This window comes from Mobula birostris, chromosome 2 (assembly GCF_030028105.1).
Source record: "Mobula birostris isolate sMobBir1 chromosome 2, sMobBir1.hap1, whole genome shotgun sequence".
Classification (NCBI taxonomy): Eukaryota; Metazoa; Chordata; class Chondrichthyes; order Myliobatiformes; family Myliobatidae; genus Mobula; species Mobula birostris.
Window position 1 is genome coordinate 28,629,753 of NC_092371.1, and position 21,978 is coordinate 28,651,730.

Genomic DNA, 21,978 nt, shown 5'->3' on the forward strand with positions numbered 1-21,978 from the left:
GGAGGAACTGAGCGAAATACATGTTAGTAGGGAAGTGGTGTTAGGTAAATTGAAGGGATTGAAGGCAGATAAATCCCCAGGGCCAGATGGTCTGCATCCTAGAGTGCTTAAGGAAGTAGCCCAAGAAATAGTGGATGCATTAGTGATAATTTTTCAAAACTCGTTAGATTCTGGACTAGTTCCTGAGGATTGGAGGGTGGCTAATGTAACTCCACTTTTTAAAAAAGGAGGGAGAGAGAAACCGGGGAATTATAGACCGGTTAGCCTAACGTTGGTGGTGGGGAAACTACTGGAGTCAGTTATCAAGGATGTGATAACAGCACATTTGGAAAGCGGTGAAATGATCGGACAAAGTCAGCATGGATTTGTGAAAGGAAAATCATGTCTGATGAATCTCATAGAATTTTTTGAGGATGTAACTAGTAGAGTGGATAGGGGAGAACCAGTGGATGTGGTATATTTGGATTTTCAAAAGGCTCTTGACAAGGTCCCACACAGGAGATTAGTGTGCAAACTTAAAGCACACGGTATTGGGGGTAATGTATTGGTGTGGGTGGAGAATTGGTTAGCAGACCGGAAGCAAAGAGTGGGAATAAACGGGACCTTTTCAGAATGGCAGGTGGTGACTAGTGGGGTACCGCAAGGCTCAGTGCTGGGACCCCAGTTGTTTACAATATATATTAATGACTTGGATGAGGGAATTAAATGCAGCATCTCCACGTTTGCGGATGACACAAAGCTGGGTGGCAGTGTTAGCTGTGAGGAGGATGCTAAGAGGATGCAGGGTGACTTGGATAGGTTGGGTGAGTGGGCAAATTCATGGCAGATGCAATTTAATGTGGATAAATGTGAAGTTATCCACTTTGGTGGCAAAAATAGGAAAACAGATTATTATCTGAATGGTGGTCGATTAGGAAAAGGGGAGGTGCAATGAGACCTGGGTGTCATTATACACCAGTCATTGAAAGTGGGCATGCAGGTACAGCAGGCGGTGAAAAAGGCGAATGGTATGCTGGCATTTATAGCGAGAGGATTCGAGTACAGGAGCAGGGAGGTACTACTGCAGTTGTACAAGGCCTTGGTGAGACCACACCTGGAGTATTGTGTGCAGTTTTGGTCCCCTAATCTGAGGAAAGACATACTTGCCATAGAGGGAGTACAAAGAAGGTTCACCAGATTGATTCCTGGGATGGCAGGACTTTCATATGAAGAAAGACTGGATGAACTGGGCTTGTACTTGTTGGAATTTAGAAGATTGATGGGGGATCTGATTGAAACGTATAAGATCCTAAAGGGATTGGACAGGCTAGATGCAGGAAGATTGTTCCCGATGTTGGGGAAGTCCAGAACGAGGGGCCACAGTTTGAGGATAGAGGGGAAGCCTTTTAGGACCGAGATTAGGAAAAACTTCTTCACACAGAGAGTGGTGAATCTGTGGAATTCTCTGCCACAGGAAACAGTTGAGGCCAGTTCATTGGCTATATTTAAGAGGGAGTTAGATATGGCCCTTGTGGCTACGGGGGTCAGGGGGTATGGAGGGAAGGCTGGGGCGGGGTTCTGAGTTGGATGATAAGCCATGATCATAATAAATGGCGGTGCAGGCTCGAAGGGCCGAATGGCCTACTCCTGCACCTATTTTCTATGTTTCTATGTTTCTATATGGGTAGCGAAAGAAAATGGCCATTTCTGACACAGAGAAATCAGCTTAGGGACAGTACTCAGGAACGATAGCTTTATGTAATTCTGGGACTGCCTGTATTTGAAGAAAGGTAAGCCAAGAACACTGTCCTGCAGGACCTATGCTGTGATATCTATTAACTGTAATGATTGATCTCTGAGAACTGTATCCATCTTCCTTGGAGCAAAGGCAAGACTTCAACCATTGAAGTGTTTTCCTTGATGCCCATTGACTTCAGTTTGACCATGATACATAATCAAAATGGGTTATGTGCTTTAGTATCCAGGGCTTTCACTTCTGGAATTCAGCTCCATGATTATGTTTGGACCATTGCTATTAACTAGAGCTGGTTAATCCACAAGAAACCTAAAGTGCTTGCCATTGAGCTGGTTCAGATGTATGAATAACTTGTTGGTCCATTTGATTTCAGTCTGTTCCATCAGTCTGTGGATGACTGAACATAGGTTGGATCAGTAAATTGTCTTTTTTTGTGGATGATTTCCCAATACTGAAATGTTATTCTCCCGAACTAGCTACATCTCCAGCCAATTCTTTTAGAGGTGTTGCAGCTCAGACATCTTCCCCTCTTGGGTAGATGCCCAGGCTGCAATCCCTCTGGTGATGTAGCTAGTTCAGGAGTACGAGATTTCAGTATTCTAACCTTTATTGTGCCCACTGGGGTTGATTGTTGCATGATACTGTAGAAGTGAATCACACTGGCCGAGAATTGACTTCTGTAATGATGGGGATCTCTGGAGAAAGCCAAGATTGATCAACATCCTCTCCTACTGCCTGAACGTGGTTGCAAAGGTTTGATCCTTGTCTTTATGCATTTGCTCACTGGGTTCCATCAAAACTGAAGATGCAGATGTTCCCCACTTGGACTATTTAACTATCAACTATTATTGACAGCTGGATGTAGCAGCACAGCAGAAATTTAATCTGATCGTTTGGTTGTGAGTCTACTTTAGGTATGACTGATGACGTTCCTACAGTTGTTTGATGCTGATTATCACATGGTTGATCTCCTAGCTTGATGGTACCCGTAAAGGGAGGGATTTGCCAGGACACAAGGTTTCAGATTTGATGCAGAATAATTCTTCTGCTGATGATCCATGGTGCCTCATGAATGTGTAATTCTGAGCTGCTAGAGTTGTTCTGAATAGAAGCCTTGGACCCAACAGTCACATATTGCAATATGATGTATTTATTTGTTGAGGTACAGCACGAAATGGGCCCTCTGGCCCTCTGAGCCATGCTGCCCAGCAACCCCCAATTAACCCTAGGCTAATCACAGCATCACTTATAATGACCAATTAACCTACTAAAAGAATGTCTTTGGTCTGTGTGAGGAAACCAGAGCACCCGGAGAAAACCCACTTATTCCACAGAAAGGACGTACAGATCTTCTTACAGATGACATTGGAATTGAACTCCAAACAGTTGTAATAGCATCATGCTAACTGCTATACTGTCATGGCAGCCAGTGATAGAATGTATCCTCAATGTCAAAGCAGGACTTTGTCTTCATAAATGTTGTGTTACAGTGACTCCTGAGTAATGAACAGAGACAATTAATGCTGCCTTTGCCATGTTCTGTAAATAGCAAAAAGAACACATACAGTACTGGGGTTTGTCCCTGTATATAGCACCTGTTGCTGTGCACGATCCTTGACACAGACAAAGATTCAGGATAATACTTGTACAGTTCATGCAACTGTATATAATTCCTAGACTGTCCAGAATACTTTGGCTGTACGCAGTCTACAGTCTCTTCAAATAGCTAATCCTTTTGGGGAGGGAAAGTTTTCAATTTAAGAACTATTAATGGTTTACTCATGAGACCTTTGGCTATTTACAGGGAGGAAATTTGATCTGCGGGTATATGTACTGGTGACATCTGTAAGTAGATTTTGCTTCTAAAGCCCCTCGGGCTGTTTGGTTATTAAACAAATGTAGTATTCAGCTGCTTCAAAGTGTTAAAGCAAGTGAATGTTCTTGAATTGTCATTGGGAAAGCTCCTCCCATGCATTTGTATTTATTAATCATGTTTGTGCTTTTGTTCTGATTTGTTGGACTCGTATTAGGCCAATGAAAAAGTAGGTATAAATGTTAAATCTGATCTCTAATTTAAATTTATGATTGTGTTTAGAAAATACCATTCTTGCAATTTGATGATGTTGAGCATAGGACATTACCCTGTGCACATCCTGTCCAGTATCCTGTGATGAGCTAATTGGTGTTGACAATTACACCAGAAGAAGGTCTTCCATTTGTAACTGAGCAGGCACAAATAAACATCTGTTGGTCAAAACAAAATGCATGGCTTTGGAATTAAAGTATACTTTGCATTAGTGTTTACTAAGGAAGAAGTTTTTGCCTAGCTTGTTATTAGCAAGATTACCATGACAGGAGATTTGGTAGAAACAGATTAACTATTATAAAGTCAGCTGCGTTTCAGGTTTTCCAATTGGGAAACGTCCTAGGTCACTGAGGGAAGTAGGAGGTAGAAGTTTTGGAGATGTTGTTTGCTAACTTTAGTCCACTTAAGTACAATAATGGTGCTTAAGCAATGGGGTTTACAAATGTTACACCACTGTTGCAAGAAGGTCAAAATCCTGGATCTGGACTGGTAGATGAGTTAGTTTAATGTTGGTGGTGGGAGTGCCTTTGGTAACAATAAACTTGGAGCAGATTAGCAGCCATATGAGCAAATTTGGACAAATAAGATGAGTCAGACTTGATGCGTGCAAGTTGTGTTGCACTAACTTAATACGAGATTCATGGTTAGCTTATAGAGAGTGGAGTGAAGTCAAGTTTATTGTCTTTTAACTACATACATGTATATCATCAAATGAGATGTTTCTGCTGACCAGGGTGTAAAGCACAGTAGTACACATAACACACAATAACTTGGAAAAGTAAAACTTAAATCTACAAATGAATTGCGCATAGATAAACAAAGTAAAGTGCTCACAATGATGCTCCTGTAAAATTCAGTTAATATGGGGAGGGGGCGCCTTGCTTCCCTCAATCTCCTTAGGAACTGGAGGTGCTGCTGTGCCACCTTATGCAGGGAGGTAATATTGAAGGAACAGGTGAGGTCATCCGTGATGTGAACTCCCAGGAACTTGGTGCACTTAATTCTCCGCAGAGGAGCCATGTATGCGCATATGGCAATGTTTCATCTGCACCTTCCTAAAGTCCACAATCATTTTCTTTGTCTTCTCCACCTTCAGACTTGGGTTGTTGTTCTCACACCAGCCCACTAGCTGCTCCACTTGCTCTCTGTACCCCGACTCATCGTCGTTGTTGATGAGGCCAGCCACGGTTTTGTCATTCACATACTTGATGGCACGGTTTGAGCTGAATCCTGTGACACAGTCATGCGTAGGTGTGGACAGCGGCAAGCTGAGAGCACAGTCGTGGGGAGCACCAGTGCTCAGCATAACGGCACTAAAGATGTTGCTGCCCACACGGACTGACTGTGGCCTTTCTGTTAAGAAATCCAGGATCCATTTACAGAGGGGCTTTGATAACAATGCAGTGACTTTGAATGTGGATTTCCTGAAGATGTTTGAGAAAGTACCACATTGACTTGTTTTACAAAATGAAGGAAGGAAGGACATGTCCTACATTGCAACAGTAACTACACTTTACATATACTTCGTTGTCTCTAAAGCATTTTGAAGGGAATGTCAATAGCACTGCTTAAATGAAAGTCTTCCTTCTTTCAATAACAGTGGAAGTCACACCTTAGAAATTGCAAGGAAGAGAGCAGTGGTTATCAACCACTTCACTGACTGGAAGAAAGCATACAGTGGTGCAAGGCTGTCCATGAATCAGAATCAGGTTTATTATCACCGGCATTTGACATGAAATTTGTTAACTTGGCAGCAGCAGTTCAATGCAATACATAATATAGAAGAAAGAAAGCACAAAATAAAATAATAATAAAAGATAAATAAGTAAATCAATTACAGGATATGTATATTGAATAGATTAAAAAATCATGCAAAAAACAAAAATACTATATTTTTTTTTAAAAAGTGAGGTAGTGTCCAAGGGTTCACTGTCCCATTTAGGAATCGGATGGCAGAGGGGAAGAAGCTATTCCTGAATCACTGAGTGTGTGCCTTCAGGTTTCTGTACCTCCTACCTGATGGTAACAGTGAGAAAAGGGCATGCCCTGGGTGCTGGAGGTCCTTAATAATGGACGCTGCCTTTTTGAGACTCCGCTCCTTGAAGATGTCCTGGGTACTTTGTAGGCTAGTACCCAAGATGGAGCCGACTAAATTAAACCCTCTGCAGCTTTCGGTCCTGTGCAGTAGCCCCTCTGTACTAGACAGTGATGCAGCCTGTCAGAATGCTCTCCACGGTACATCTATAGAAGTTTTTGAGTGTATTTGTTGACATACCAAATCTCTTCAAGCTCCTATTGAAGTATAGCCACTGTCTTGCTTTCTTTATAACTGCATTGATATGTTGGGACCAGGTTAGATCCTCAGAGATCTTGACACACAGGAACTTGAAACTGCTCACTCTCTCTACTTCTGATCCTTCTATGAGGATTGGTATGTGTGAAGAAAGGCCATACTGACTTTTCTAATCACTGCATGGGGTCATTAAGTGAAACAGCTTATTTTAACCACATTTCAGGTTCTTGTATATTTGATTTCGCATTGCTACTAAATGAAGGCAAAGCAATATTGGTCACTTTATTTAACATAGAACATAGAAATCTACAGCACATTACAGGCCCTTCGGCCCACAATGTTGTGCCAACCATGTAACCTACTCTAGAAACTGCCTAGAATTTCCCTAACGCATAACCCTCTATTTTTCTAAGCTCCATGTACCTATCAAAGAGGCTCTCAAAAGACCCTATTGTATCCACTTCCACCACCGCTGCCTGCAGTGCATTCCACACACCCACCACTCTCTGTGCAAAAATCTTACCCCGACATCCCCTCGGTGCCTATTTCCAAGCACCTTAAAACTATGCCCCCTTGTGTTAGCCATTTCAGCCCTCAGAAAAAGCCTCTAGCTATCCATATGATCAATGCCCCTCATCATCTTATACACCTCTATCAAGTCACCTCTCGTCCTTCATTGGTCCAAGGAGAAAAGGCCAAGTTCACTCAACCGATTCTCATAAGTTGCGCTCTCCAATCCAGGCAACATCCCTGTAAGTCTCCTCTGCACTCTCTCTATGGTATCCACATCCTTCCTGTAGTGAGGTGACCAAAACTGGACAAAGTACTCCAAGAGGGGTCTGACCAAGGTCTTGTATAGCTGTAACATTACCTCACGGCTCTTGAACTCAGTCCTATGGTTGATGAATGCCAACACACTAAGTGCCTTCTTAACAACACTGTCAACGTGTGCAGCAGCTTTGAGTGTCCTGTGGACACTGACCCCAAGATCTCTCAGATCCTCCACACTGTCAAGAGTCTTGCCATTAATATTATATTCTGTCTTCAAATTTGACCTACCGAAATGAACCACTTCACACTTATCTGGATTGAAGTCCATCTGCCACTTCTCAGCCCAGTTCTGCATCTTATCGATGTTCTGCTGTAACCGCTGACAATTCTCCAGACGATCCACAACACCCCCAACCTTTGTGTCATCAGCAAACTTACTAACCCATAAGACCATAAGACAAAGGAGCAGAAGTCGGCCATTCGGCCCATCAAGTCTGCTCCGCCATTTTATCATGAGCTGATCCATTCTCCCATTTAGTCCCACTCCCCCACCCTCTTTGATGCCCTGGCTACTCAGGTACCTATCAATCTCTGCCTTAAATACACCCAATGACTTGGCCTCCACTGCTGCCTGTGGCAACAAATTCCATAGATTCACCACCCTCTGACTAAAAAAATTTCTTTGCATTTCTGTTCTGAATGGATGCCCTTCAATCATGCCCTCTCGTACTAGACTCCCCCATCTTGGGAAACAACTTTGCCACATCTACTCTGTCCATGCCTTTCAACATTCGAAATGTTTCTATGAGGTCTCCCCTCATTTTTCTAAATTCCAAGGAATACAGTCCAGGAGCGGACAAACGTTCCTCAGATGCTAACCCTCTCATTCCCGGAATCATTCTAGTGAATCTTCTCTGTACCCTCTCCAATGTCGGCACATCCTTTCTTAAATAAGGAGACCAAAAGTGCCTGCAGTACTCCAAGTGAGGTCTCACCAGCGCCTTATAGAGCCTCAACATCACATCCCTGCTCCTATACTCTATTCCTCTAGAAATGAATGCCAACATTGCATTCGCCTTCTTCACTACTGACTCAAACTGGAGGTTAACTTTAAGGGTATCCTGTATGAGGACTCCCAAGTCCTGTTGCATCACCGAACTTTGAATTCTTTCCCCATTTAAATAATAGTCTGCCCGTTTATTTTTTCTGCCAAAGTGCATAACCATACACTTTCCAACATTGTGCTTCACTTGCCACTTCTCTGCCCATTCTTCCAATCTATCCAAGTCTCCCTGCAGACTCTCCGTTTCCTCAGCACTACCAGCCCCTCCACCTATCTTCGTATCGTCAGCAAACTTAGCCACAAAGCCATCTATTCCATAATCCAAATCGTTGATGTACAATGTAAAAAGAAGCGGCCCCAACATGGACCCCTGTGGAACATCGCTGATAACCGGCAGCCAACCAGAATAGGATCACTTTATTCTCACTCTCTGTTTCCTGCCAATCAGCCAACACTCTATACACGTATGTAACTTTCCCGTAATTCCATGGGTTCTTATCTTGTTAAGTAGCCTCATGTGTGGCACCTTGTCAAAGGTCTTCTGAAAATCCAAATATACAACATCCACTGCATCTCCCCTGTCTAGCCTACAGGTAATTTCCTCAAAAAATTGTAATAGGTTTGTCAGGCAGGATTGTCCTTTAAGGAATCCATGCTGAGTTCTGCCTGTCTTGTCAAATGCCTTCAGGTACTCTGTAACCTCATCCTTGACAATCGACTCCAACAACTTCCCAACCACCGATGCCAAGCTAACAGGTCTATAATTTCCTTTTCACTTCCTTGCCCCCTTCTTAAATAGCGGAGTGACATTTGCAATCTTCCAGTGCTCCGGAAACATGCCAGAATCTATGGACTTTTGAAAGATCATTGCTAATGCCTCCGCAATCTCCACAGCTACTTCCTTCAGAACACAGCTACTTCTTCATCCAGGTCATTTATAAAAATCACGAAGAGGAGGGGTCCCAGAACAGATTCTTGCGGAATACCACTGGTCACTGACCTGCATGCAGAGCACAAACCATCTACAACCACCCTTTGCCTCCTGTGGGGGAGCCAATTCTGGATCCACAAAGCAAGGTCTCCTTGGATCCCATCCACTTTCTGAAGGAGCCTTGTATGGGGAACCTTATCAAATGCCTTACTGAAATCCATATACACTACATCTACTGCTCTACCTTCATCTATGTGTTTTGTTACTTACTCAAAGAATTCAATCAGACTCATAAGGCACGACCTGCCTTTGACAAAGCCATGCTGACGTTTCCTAATCAGATTATGTCTCTCCAAACGCTCATAAATCCTGCCTCTCAGGATCTTCTCCATCAACTTGCCCACCACTGAAGTCAGACTCACTGGTCTATAATTTATAATGGGTTATCTCTGCTCCCTTTCTTGAACAGCGGAACAACATTTGCAACCCTCCAGTTCTTCAGTACTTCTCCCCTCCCTATTGATGACGCAAAGATCATCGCAAGAAGCTCAGTAATCTCCTCTCTTGCTTCCCATGGTAGCCTGGGATATATCTCATCCAGTCCTGGTGACTTACCTAACTTAACGCTTTTCAAAAGCTCCAGCACATTCTCTTTCTTAATGTCTATATGCTCAAGTGTTTCAGTCAGCTGTAAGTCATCCCGACAATTGCCAAGGTCTTTTTTCCCTGGTGAATACTGAAGCAAAGTATTCATTAAGTACCTTCACTACCTCCTCCGACTCCATGCACACATTTCTACTCTTGCACCTGATTAGTGCTATTCTCAACCTCTTGCACTTCACATACTTGTAGAAAGCCTTGAGGTTTTCCTTAATCCTGCTCACCAAGGTCTTCTCATGGCCCATTCTGGCTCTCCTAATTCCATTCTTAAATTCCTTCCTACCAACCTTGTAATAATTTTCTAGAGCTCCAACAGTACGTAGTTTCTTTTGTAAGCTTTTCTTTTCTTCTTCTTAACTAGATTTTCTACATCCTTTGTACACCATGGTTCTTTAACCCTACCATCCTTTCCCTGCCTCAATGGAACATACCTATGCAGAACTCCATGCAAATATTCCCTGAACATTTGCCACATTTCTCCCGTGGATTTCCCTGAGAGCATCTGCTCCCAAGTTCCTGCTCAATAGCATCATATTTTCCCCCACCCCAATTAAATGTTTTCCCAAATTGTCTGCTCCTATCCCTCTCCTGTGCTATGGTTAAAATACAGGAAATTGTAATTTGTGGTTTTATGGGTCTGACAGTCTTGAGGTTTCAACAACATTTTGACTTCAAAACTTTAATATTTTGTACACTTCATTTATTCAAATTATGATCGTGTAATCTTTGAAGGCGTAGACACTATTCAACAAAACACTTCATGGAACATAATCTAACCTGGGCTCTACCAGAAGAGGCAGAGAATGAACAGTTTTGTTAAACCCATCTAAAACACGAGTTCAGCCCCAATTTTGAGCGCCACTCTTTAGGAAAGATTTGATGGTATAGTGGAGAGAATAGAAGGGACATATTGAATTGGTTCTACGAATAAAAGATCATAATTACATGAATATGTTGGGGAGCCTGGGATTGTTTTCTTTGCTGCAAAGAAGAGGATAAAGAGTTTTAAATTAATTAAGGGGTTTGAGTACAGTAAATTCATTTTTAAAATGTTTCCAGTACCTAAAGGTCAATATTAAACTATTTAAGGTGTATGACAAAATTATATTTGTGTGCTGTAGCACTTTTTATTTGCAGTTATTTTGTAAATAACACTATTCTTTGCATTTCTGGTTAGATGCTAACTGCATTTCATTGGCTTTGTATATGTACTTGGCACAATGACAATAAAGTTGAATCTAATCTAATCTAATCTAAAAATAAACCTGAAGCAAGTTTGAGGAAAATTATATTCAAACAATGAACTCCTAGGATTTAGAGTGTCATGCTTCAGAGGTGGTAAATGGAGAATCAACAGCTGCTTTTGAAGGGATATTAGATAAACATCAGAAGAAGTTAAAATCTGCAGTGATGTGGAGCGGCAGAAATATTGTTTGAAAGATATTCATGGAGCATCGAAACACACTAACTCACTCAGAGTTCTGTTGCAGGTAGAGTAAAAGTTTAGAGTTTGTTCAATAATGCCACACATTATTTAATTGTTTAATTATCCCTTTGCCATTTTTCCCTTGTTGTAGTACATGCCTCTAAAAGCCTGGTTATATAGAGATGGATTTGCCCGGTTTTCAAATACTCGCTTCTCCCTGACCAGCATTGATGATAATTGTATCCTTTGCTATATAATAATAAAGTATAACAATCCCTGAAAACTCTTACAAGGACACTTGTGCATTTGCTGTAACCTGCAATATTCAATATCACTTCCAGAACTACTGTACTTTTTATTTTACCTTTTAGTTTCTCAGACATCCCACCCTGCAAAAACTCATTTCAGGGAGGTAGCACCATCAATTTGCGGGAGACTCCCAGAACTTCCGGGAGAGGTGGGATGTCTGCAATAGAGTAGCTCCTTAGCAGCTAGCCAGATAGTTTAAATAACGTTAGCTATGCTAATAAACAAATGACATCTGTTAAACTCATCTCAACATGTCTTTTACAGTCTTAACCCACCATGGCCAATAGAAAAGTCACTGTTGCAAACAGTGCAGCGAGCAATACTGTCATTATTTTTGACCCCTATTAGGCAGGGGTACACTTTAGGGTAGTCTGGGGTGACATACATTTTATACTTTCTTTTTTTGGAACACTCTGCTGTAGCGCGCATGCGCGTTCTCTCTCTCTCTCTCTCGCAAAAAAAATTAATTTCTGGGATATTGTATATAATTTGCAGGCCTCAAGGAGCCAGTAGTAATATGCGGGAGACTCCCGGAACTTCCGGGAGAGGTGGGATGTCTGGTTTCTCACTATAGCCTCAGCAAAGCCATGTTACCCATTTCACTATTTCCCATGAAATCTGCTATTTAACTTGCACAAAAAAAAAATTCTGACAGTCGGACACAGTAATTTCTTTGCAAGAAATAGACACGAGACTATAGATGCTGAAAGTCTGCAGCAACGCCTATAGGAGCTGGAGGTATTCAGCAGGTCAGGCAGTACCCACAGTATGGAGGAGAATGGACAGTCAATATTCTGACCTGAAATTTTGACTATTTCAAAGTCCAAAGTAAATTTATTATCAAAGTATATACTGTATATGTCACCATATATTACTGTGACGTTCATTTTCATGCAGGCATTCATAGTAAAACAAAGCAATACAATAGGATCAATGAAAAATTACACATAAATAAAGGCCAAGTAGCAAACAATGTGCAAAAGAAGACAAACTGTGCAAATAGAAAAAAAGTAAATAAACAATATTGAGAACATGAGTTGTAGAGTCCTTGAAAGTGAGTCCAAAGGTTGTGGAATCAGTTCAGTTGAGGTGAGTGAAGTCATCCATACTGTTTCAGGAGCCCAATGGTTGGATAGTAATAACTATTCCTGAGTCTGGTGGTGTGGGACCAAAGGCTCCTGCACCTCTTTCCCGATAGCAGCAGTGAGAAGAGAGCATGGCCTGGATAGTGGATGGTGTCTTCCTATGGCAGCACTCCTTGTAGATTGCATTATGGTGGGGAGGGTATCTATTATGATGGATGGGCTGTATCTACCACTTTTTGTAGGCTTTTCTGTTCTTGTGCATTGGTGGTTCCATACCAGGCTGTGATGCAACCAGTCTGGATACTCTCCACTGTGCATCTATAGAAGTTTGTCAAAGTTTTAGTTGACATGCACAAACATCTAAGAAAGTAGAGCACTTTTGTGCCTTCTTTGTAATGACACTTGCATGCTAGTCCCAGGACAGATCCTCTGAAACAATTATACCAAAGAATTTGAAGATACTGACCCTTTCAATTTCTGATTCCTTAATGGGGACTGGTTCATGGACTCTGGGTTTTTTTCCTTATATAGTCAATAATCAGCTCTTTGGTTTTGCTGATGTTGAGTTAGAGGTTGTTATTGTTGTGGATAGATGCTCCATAAATGCTGTCTGACCCCCCCCCCCCCCGAGTTCCTCCAGCTTCTTTGTTTGTAACTCCTTTGCTACTTGTTTCCTGCTGTGTAACACAGTATTTCCATGTAACTCACTCCAATCTATCAGCCAGTCCCTCAGGATTGAGGTTGACTTACTTTCACTTCACTTTTGTGGGATCTGATTCCTTACGAGTCCTCTGCCAGATCTGCACTCTGCAATAGATGGAGGCCAACAGGTGAGTGAGTGGGCATGTCGTTCTGTTTGCATGTCATTCATGCCTTCTTTGTGCTCGTCTTCCATTTGTTTCTGCTGAGGAGATTTGGTGGTTTGCTCAGATGCTTCTTTTCTAGTTTGAAAGTCTCAGGCCAAGGATTCCCATAAGTTAGTGAGGATGCTACTTTAAAAAACAAATTGGTTTAGAGGACACTCTATATACATTCTTTCTGTCCTCCTGGAAACTGCTTACCTCAGTGGAGCTTGGAGTTGCGTGCCCATTTTGCGAGTCTGATCTTGGGCATAAGGATGGTTCATACCCACTCCCACACCTTTCCCACCACAGTTAGCTGACCATGATTATTGCATTAATATTGATACCATTAGTTGACATTAGTTTAGCTATCCTGCCGTTGGATTAGGTGATTTCTTAGTCTGATGATTCCATAATTCATGTCTCCTTACTAGTTTTAGTATACTTGGCTTTAATAGTTTTATCTTCAATATCTCCACCTCTATACTACTTCCATGCCTTGGGATCTGTATTTCCTCTCTGGCCCTGACATCAATATTTGCTTGGAAACTTTGACTTCTGGACCCTCTTTGTTACCCTACAACAACTCTTGGAACTTCTCAAATTGGGCACAAATTTCTCATTCCATTTCACCTTTTCATTTGTACATGTGAATTATTAATTGTTTTGCTTCTGTCCTTTATACTCCTGTTAATGAAACTACTGATCCACAACAACTCCTATAGCAGATATATTAAATAGATTACACTTTTGAAGAATTGTATATTGTCTTTCTATTCCTCTCTTGCTTCACAAAATGTATCAACTTCCATTTCTCTGCTGCATGTGATCTGCTGATCTATGCATTTACCCTCGTCCACCCAATTGCCTCTACAGTTCTCTTCACTGTTAACCACTGTTCTACTCAATAATCATGGAGCTCTTCCTTTGGTTATTTTTTTCTGGACTGTGTGCCTTTAATTTGCCTCTCTCCAGGGTGGAACCTTATCAAACAACTTTTGAAAGTCTGTATCAGCTATCTCCTCTGGACATATCTAGGGTTAGAAATGAGGTCCTTGTCAATAAATAGATCGCACAGAGTACAATATCAAACATTGTCTATACTTAAATATATTTTTGGTGTAATAGGTACAGAGAAAGACCATTTAACTCCTCAAACCTAGTCTGCTATTCAATATGATAAAGGCTGATTGACAGTAGCCTCAACTCTACAATGTTATTTGCCTATGATATTTAAGGATTCTGCTTCTGTCTTAAATTGGCAGTTCTTTTTTTAAAAAAATCGGTGATCCCTATTTCTAGATTTTCCGACAAGAGGATTCTGATAGGGTGTTGTTGCCTCAGGATCATTCATATCCTCCTTATTAAAACTACAATGGATACAACCCTAGGCTCTCTAACCTTTCTTTGTGTGACAACCTATTTGTTCCAGATGTTAATTCTAATCAGCCTTCTCTGAATTGCTTCCAATGTATGTGCAACCAACCAGACAAATACACTCTTTTCGCCTTCCGAATTACTTGCTGTGCTTTCATACCAACCTTTTGCAAATCGGGTACTGTATTAGAACACCTAGGTACATTTATATCACAAAACTCTGTATTTTCTCACCGTTTAGATAATATTCTATTTTAATTGTTCTTGGCAAAATGGACGATTTCACATATTCCCGCATTATATTTGCAGTTCATTTGTGAGGAGGGGATTTCACTCAGGACCACTGTCTGAGTAGAAAAAGGCAGTGCCGGGTCTTGCCAGCTTATTTGAGTTCCGACCAGTGACCAATCTGGATATCAGAAGTTTGTGAGGAGGGGATTTCACTCAGGTCCATTGCCAGAGTAGGAAAAGACAGCAGTGGATAGCGGCAGCGTAATTGAGCTCCGACCAGTGACCTGTTGGTATTTGGGATTGAATAGCATGTACAAATTAAGGGAAGACGGGCAAGCGTAGTGGCCATCATAGCGGCACCCATAGTCTGAGCGGACAGAGTTAGAGTAGTGAGGCTTTAACACTTCGCGGCTTCAGTCAGAGAAGGCAAAAAAGAACAGCTCTAGGAAAAGTTTTGTTTTTTTGTCCCCATCCCTTCTTTACATTTGCTTAGCTAGGACAGTAGAGATGCCAGGCAGAATAGCTGAATGCTCTTCTTGCGGGATGTGAGAGGCAGTGAGACCTCCAATGTCCCTGACGACTACAATTGCGAGAAGTACATCCTGCTGCAGCTCTAACAGTCTGCGTTAGAGTTAGAGCTGGAACTGGATGAACTCTGGATCATTCAGGAGGCTGGGGGGGTGATAGAAAGGACATATAGAGAGGTAGTTACACCCGAGGTGCAGGACACAGGAGACTGGGTGACAGTCAGGAAGGGGAAAGGGTTCAAGGAGCCAGTGCAGAGTACCTTTGTGGCCGGCCTCATCAACAACAGGCAACACACTCAAAATGCTGGAGGGACTCAGTAGGCCAGGTAGCATTTATGGAAAAGAGTAAACAGTTGATGTTTTAGGCTGAGACCCTTCATCAGGACAACAACAGGTATACCACTTTAGATACAGTTGGAGGAAATGACCTAGCAGAGGAAGTCATAGCAGTTGGGTCTCTGGCACTGAATCTGCCTCTGTGACTCAGAAGGGAAAGGGGAAGAAGAAGTGTGCTGTGGTGATAGGGATTTGTTAATTAGGTGAATGGACAGGAGGCTCTGTGGGAGGAAAAGGGATTCCCAGATTGAATGTTGCCTCTGGGTGCCAGGGCCCGGAACATTTTGGATGGAGTCCTCAGTGTTCTAAAGTGGGAGGGTGAACAGCCAGAGGTCATGGTCCACGTAGGTACCAATGACATAGGTGGGACGAGTGACAAGGTTCTGCAAAGGGAACTCAGGGAGTTAGGTGCTAAGTTAAAGGGCAGGACCTCAAGGGTTGTGCTCTCCAGATTGCTACCCATGTCTCATGCTAGTGAGGCCAGAACTAGGAAGATTATGCATGTGGCTAAAGAGTTAGGGTAGGAGGGAGGGCATATGATTTTTGGATCACTGGGCTATCTTCCAGGGAAAGTGGGACCTGTGAAAGGCATGGATTGTACCTGAACTGGAGGAGCACTAATAACCAAGCAGGAAGGTTTGCTAATGCTGCACAGCGGGATTTAAATTAGAGTTGCAGGGGAATGGGAACCAGAGTGCCAGAACAGTGAGCGGAAAGCAACACTCACAACACACTGGAGGAACTCAGCAGGTCGGGCAGCATCCGTGGAAATGATCAGTCAACGTTTCGGGCCGGAACCCTTCATCAGGACTGAAGAAGGAATGGGCAGAGGCCCTATAAAGAAGGTGGGGGAGGGTGGGAAGGGGAAGGCTAGTAGGTTCCAGGTGGAAAAACCAGTAAGGGGAAAGATAAAGGGCTGGGGGAAGGGAGGCAGGGAGGTGATAGGCAGGAAAGGTGAAGAAGGAATAGGGGAAAACACAATGGGTAGTAGAAGGAGGCGGAACCATGAAGGAGGTGATTGGCAGCTGGGGGAGGGGGCAGAGTGAAATGCAGATAGGGGAAGGGAGGGGGAGGGAATTACTGAATTACCGGAAGTTGGAGAATTCTATGTTCATACCAAGGGGCTGGAGACTACCTAGACGGTATATGAGGTGTTGTTCCTCCAACCTGAGTTTAGCCTCATCATGGCAGTAGAGGAGGCCATGTATGGACATATCCGAATGGGAATGGGAAGCAGAGTTGAAGTGGGTGGCAACTGGGAGATCCTGTCTGTTGTGGCGGACGGAGCGGAGGTGCTCGACGAAGCGGTCCCCCAATCTGCGTCGGGTTTCACCGATGTAGAGGAGGCCGCACCGGATGCAATAGATGACCCCAGCAGACTCACAAGTGAAACGTTGCCTCACCTGAATGGACTGTTTGGGGCCCTGAATGGCACTGCCATCTTCTCGTTCCCTCCAATTTTGTAGAGATCGCAGACTGTTGTGAGAAACATAAGGTTGTTATGGTAGGTGATTTTAACTTTCCACATATTGACTGGGAATTCAAAACTGTAAAAGTGCCAGATAAGACAGTTTGTCAAATGTATTCAGGAGAGTTTCCTTTGTCAGTAAAAAAGGCTCAATGAGAAACTGCTCAATGCTAGATCTGCTATTAGGGAATGTGACAGTGCAGGTGACAGAAGTTTGTGTAGAGGGAACACTTTGCATCCAGTGACCACAGTGCCATTAATTTCAAAGTAAATATGCAAAAAGATAGGTCTGGTCCACAGGTTGAGATTCTAAATTGGATAAAGACTAAGTTTGATGGTAGCAAGTAAACAAGTTTATTTGTATAGCACTTTTCAAACACAAGGCAGTTCAAAGTGCTTTACATAGAACCAGATATAAAAATCAAACATCAGATTTCAGACAATATATAAAGAGAATAAAATTACACAAAAAATATCTATGATAAATATAAGTTACAGTACAGGAGATTCTAATTAAAAGCTACAGCAAAAAGAGAACTTCTAAGCCTCGATTTAAAAGAGCTTAAAGTTGGGGCAGATTTCAGATCCTCTGGAAGGTTATTTCAGATACTGTATGTGGAGCACAGTAACTAATAGCTGCTTCACCACGTTTAGTTTTGACCCTGGGGACGGTAAGCAGACCCGCCCCAGATGACCTGAGAGCTCAGGAAGGTTCCTAATGCAGCAAGACATCAGAGATGTATTTTGGCCCTAGACCATTCAGTGCTTTATAAACCAATAGTAATATTTTAAAGTCAATCCTCTGGACAGGAAGCCAGTGTAGTGATCTGAGAACTGGAGTGATATGTTCTACTTTCTTGGCCTTGGTGAGGACTCTAGCAGCAGTGTTCTGAATGAGCTGCAGCTGTCTGAGGGATTTTTTAGAGACCTGTGAAAATGCTATTACAGTAGTCAAGCCTACTAAAAATAAATGCATGGGCGAGTTTTTCTAGATCTTGCTGAGATATAAGACCTTTAACTCTCGCTATATTTTTAAGATGGTAGTAGGCTGACTTTGTAATTGTCTTCATGTGGCAGTTAATATTTAAGTCGGAGTCCATTACAACACCAAGGTTTCTGGCTTGGTTTGTGATCTGTAATGACAGGAATTCTAAGTGAGCACGGACTTTTAAGCGTTCTTTTATTGGCACCAAAAACAATCATTTCGGTTTTCTCTTTGTTCACTCGGAGAAAATTTTGGCTCATCCAATCAGTGATATGTTCAGTACAGTTTTTTAGTGACTGTATGGGACCATAGTCACTTGATGATGCTGTTATATAAATCTAAGTGTCATTTGCATAATTTTGGTAAGATATTTTGTTGCTTACCATGATTTGAGCGAGAGGGAGCATGTATATGTTAAACAGAAGAGGCCCTAGTATGGACCCTTGGGGCACTCCACATGTTATTTTTGTTCAGTTAGATATGCAGCTACCAAACAATACAAAATAGTCCCTGTCCTGTAAATACGATTCAAACCACTTTAAAACTGTACCCGGAAAGTCCCATTCAGTTTTCCAGTCTGTCCAGTAATATGCCATGGTCAACTGTGTCAAAAGCAGCACTAAGATCCAGTAAAATCAAAATTGAAATTTTATCATCATCATGGTTTAAGTGAATGTTATTTAAAATCTTGACCAGAACAGTCTTAGTGCTATGCTGTTGTCAAAATCCAGACTGGAAAACATCCTTACAGTTGCTCAATGCCAAAAAGCTGTTAAGTTAGATAGATAGATATACTTTATTGATCCCGAGGGAAATTGGGTTTCGTTACAGCTGCACCAACCAAGAATAGAGCATAAATATAGCAATACAAAAACCACAAACAATCAAACAACAAAATGCAAACGATGCCAGATGGAAAATAATAACCTTTTCTATTATTTTACTTAAACATAGTAACTTCAGTATAGGCCTGTAGTTATTAATTACTGAGGTATCTTGGTTGTTCTTTTTTAAAAAAGGCTTAATAACTGCAATTTTCAGGGCTTTTGGGAAGCAGCCTGTAAAAGAGAAGTGTTGACTATTTGTAGAATCTGGCGCCATGCAATTAAAAACATTTGTTAAAAAAGATTGTAGGTAAAATGTCAAGGGAACAGGAGGAGGATTTCAGGTGTAGCACAATTTCTTCTAAAAATTTTATAGTCAACAGGTTTGAACTGTGTTATCAAAATAAAAACTAGTTCTAATTTATCGAAATTTTGTGGATTAGGACAGTCAGTTTTCTGGCAAAGGTGTACTTGGTAAGTAGGAGGCCTTCAAGAATGAAACTTTGAGAGCACAAAGCTTATACGTGCCTGTCAGAATAAAAGATGAAGATAACAAGTGTAAGGAACCTTTGTTTTCAAGAGAGGTTGAGACCCTGGTTAAGAGCAAAAAGGAGGTGCACAACAGGTATTGGCAGGTAGAAACAAATGAGGTACTAATGGAGCATAAGAAATGCAAGAGTACGCTTAAGAAAAAAATCAGGAAGGCTAAAAGAAGGCATGTAATTGCTGTAGCAGACAAGATGAATGAGAATCCTAAGGGATTCTACAGATATGCTAAGAGCAAAAGTATTGCAAGAGACAAAATTGGTCCTCTGGAAGATCAGAATGGTAATCCATATATGGAGCCAAAACAGATGGGGGAGATCTTAAGTTAATTCTTTGCATGTGTATTTACTCAGGAGATGGGCACAGAGTCTATAGAAGTGAGGCAAAGCAGCATCAACTTCACAGTCCCTGTACAGATTACTGAGGAGCAGGTGTTTGCTACCCTGAGGCAAATCGGGGTCGATAAATCTCCAGAGAGGCAAGTGCAGAAATTGTCATGACCCTGTGAGAGATATCTAAATCATCCTTGGCAACAGGGGACTTACCAGAGGATTGGAAGGTGGCCAATATTGTTCCACTATTTTAAAAAGGCTCTAAACAGAAACCAGGAAATTGTAGGCCAATGAGACTGACATCAGTTCTGGGAATGTTATTAGAAGATATATCCAGCCCCTTAGAATATAAATATTTAGATAGTCATGGACTGATTAAGAATAGTTAGCATGGCTTTGTGTGTGGTAGTTCATGTCTCACCAATCTTAGTTTTTCAAGGAGTTACCAGGAAAGTAGATGAAGGCAAGACAGTAGATGTTGTCTACATGAACTTTAGTAAGGCAGTTGACAAGGTCCTACATGGGAGACTGGTCAAGAAGGTTCAGTTGTTCGCATTCAGGATGAGGTAGTAAATTGGATTAGACATTGACTTTGTGGAAGAAGCCAGAGAGCAGAGGAAGAGAGTTGCCTCGCTGGAAGCCTGTGACTAGTGGTGTACTGCAGGGATCAGTGCTGGGTCCTTTGTTATTTGTCATCTATATCAATGCTCTGGATGATAATGTGGTTAACTGGATCAGCAAATCTGCGGGTGACACCAAGATTGGGGATGTAGTGGACAGCGAGGAAGACAACCATGACTTGCAGGATCTGCATTAGCTAGAAAAATGGGCTGAAAAGTGGCAGATGCAATTTAATGTAGACACTCGATAGGACCAACTAAGGTAGGTCTTATACAGTGAACAATAGGGCACTGAGGAGTGTGGTAGAACAAAGGGATCTTGGAATACAGATCCATAATTTGTTGAAAGTGGTGTTACAGGTAGATAGCGTTGTAAAGAAAGCTTTTGGTATATTGGCCTTCATAAATCAATGTATTGAGTACATGAGATAGGATGTTATGTTCTAGTTGTATAAGACATTGGTTAGGCCTAAAATTTTGAATATTGTGTGCAGTTTTGGTCACCTACTTACAGGAAAAGTGTAAACAAGGTTGAAAGAGTACAGAGAAAATTAACAAGATTGTTGCTGGCTCTGGAGAACCTGAGATATAAAGAAAGATTGAATAGGTTAGAACTTTATTCCTTGGAACATAGAAGACTGAGAGGAAACTTGATAGAGGTATACAAAACTATGAGAGATATAGGCAGGGTAAATGCAAACAGGCTTTTTCCACTGAGGTTGGGAAAGACTACAAGCAAAGGTCATGTGTGAAAGGTGAAAGGTTTAAGGGGAACACGAGGGGAAATTTCTTCACTCAGGGTTGTGAGAGTGTGGAATGAACTGCCAGCATAAGTGGTACATGTGAGCTCAATTTCAGTGTTTAAGAGAAGCTTGGATAGGTACATGGATGATAGAGGTTTGGAGGGCTGTGGTCTTGGTGCAGGTCGATGGGAGTAGGCAGTTTAAATGGTTTTGGCATGGACTAGGTGGGCCAAAGGACCTGTTTCTATGCTGTACTTCTCTAACTCTAGAACATCCACTTGTTTTTCTTTAGTCACATCTAAATATAGTACATATGCTGCTTCTACTTTAACCATATCACGTATTACTACTCCAAAAGTCTTCAGTAAAATGATCAGATATGATTTTCCAATCACAAGATTGTCTTTTCCTGTATACTTTGAATTTTTCTAAATGCCCTGCTATAACATATTTAATATTAGCTACGAAACTTTATCCCATGACAGATGTAAAAACAGCGGTTTCTGCCTTTTTAAACCATAAGTGATTGGAGAAGAATTAGGCTATTTGGCCCACCAAGTCTGCTCCACCATTTCCTTATGACTGATTTATTATCCCTCAACCTCATTCTGCTTTCTCCCCGTAACCTTTAACACACTTAATAATCAAGAGCTTATCAACTTCTGCCTTAAATATACCCTCCACATCTGTCTGTGGCAATGGATTCCACAGATTCTCCACCCTTTGACTAAAGAAATTCCTCCTCATCTCTGTTCTAAAGGGATGTTGTTTGATTTGGAGGCTGTGCC

General features: G+C 41.8%; 1 protein-coding gene across 2 annotated transcripts in view; it reads left to right on the forward strand.

Annotated features, from left to right (window-relative positions):
- The window catches only part of ttll9 (tubulin tyrosine ligase-like family, member 9), a 59,222-nt gene that overhangs the window by 22,614 nt on the left and 14,630 nt on the right, over nt 1–21,978 (forward strand). The window contains exons 8-9 of one of the 2 annotated variants that reach the window (XM_072239317.1): nt 3,540–3,580; nt 11,117–11,204. In XM_072239317.1, coding sequence (XP_072095418.1) covers nt 3,540–3,580; nt 11,117–11,204 — 129 coding nt within the window. The remainder of the gene's footprint in view (nt 1–3,539; nt 3,581–11,116; nt 11,205–21,978) is intronic. The other variant, XM_072239326.1, reaches the window with a different exon arrangement.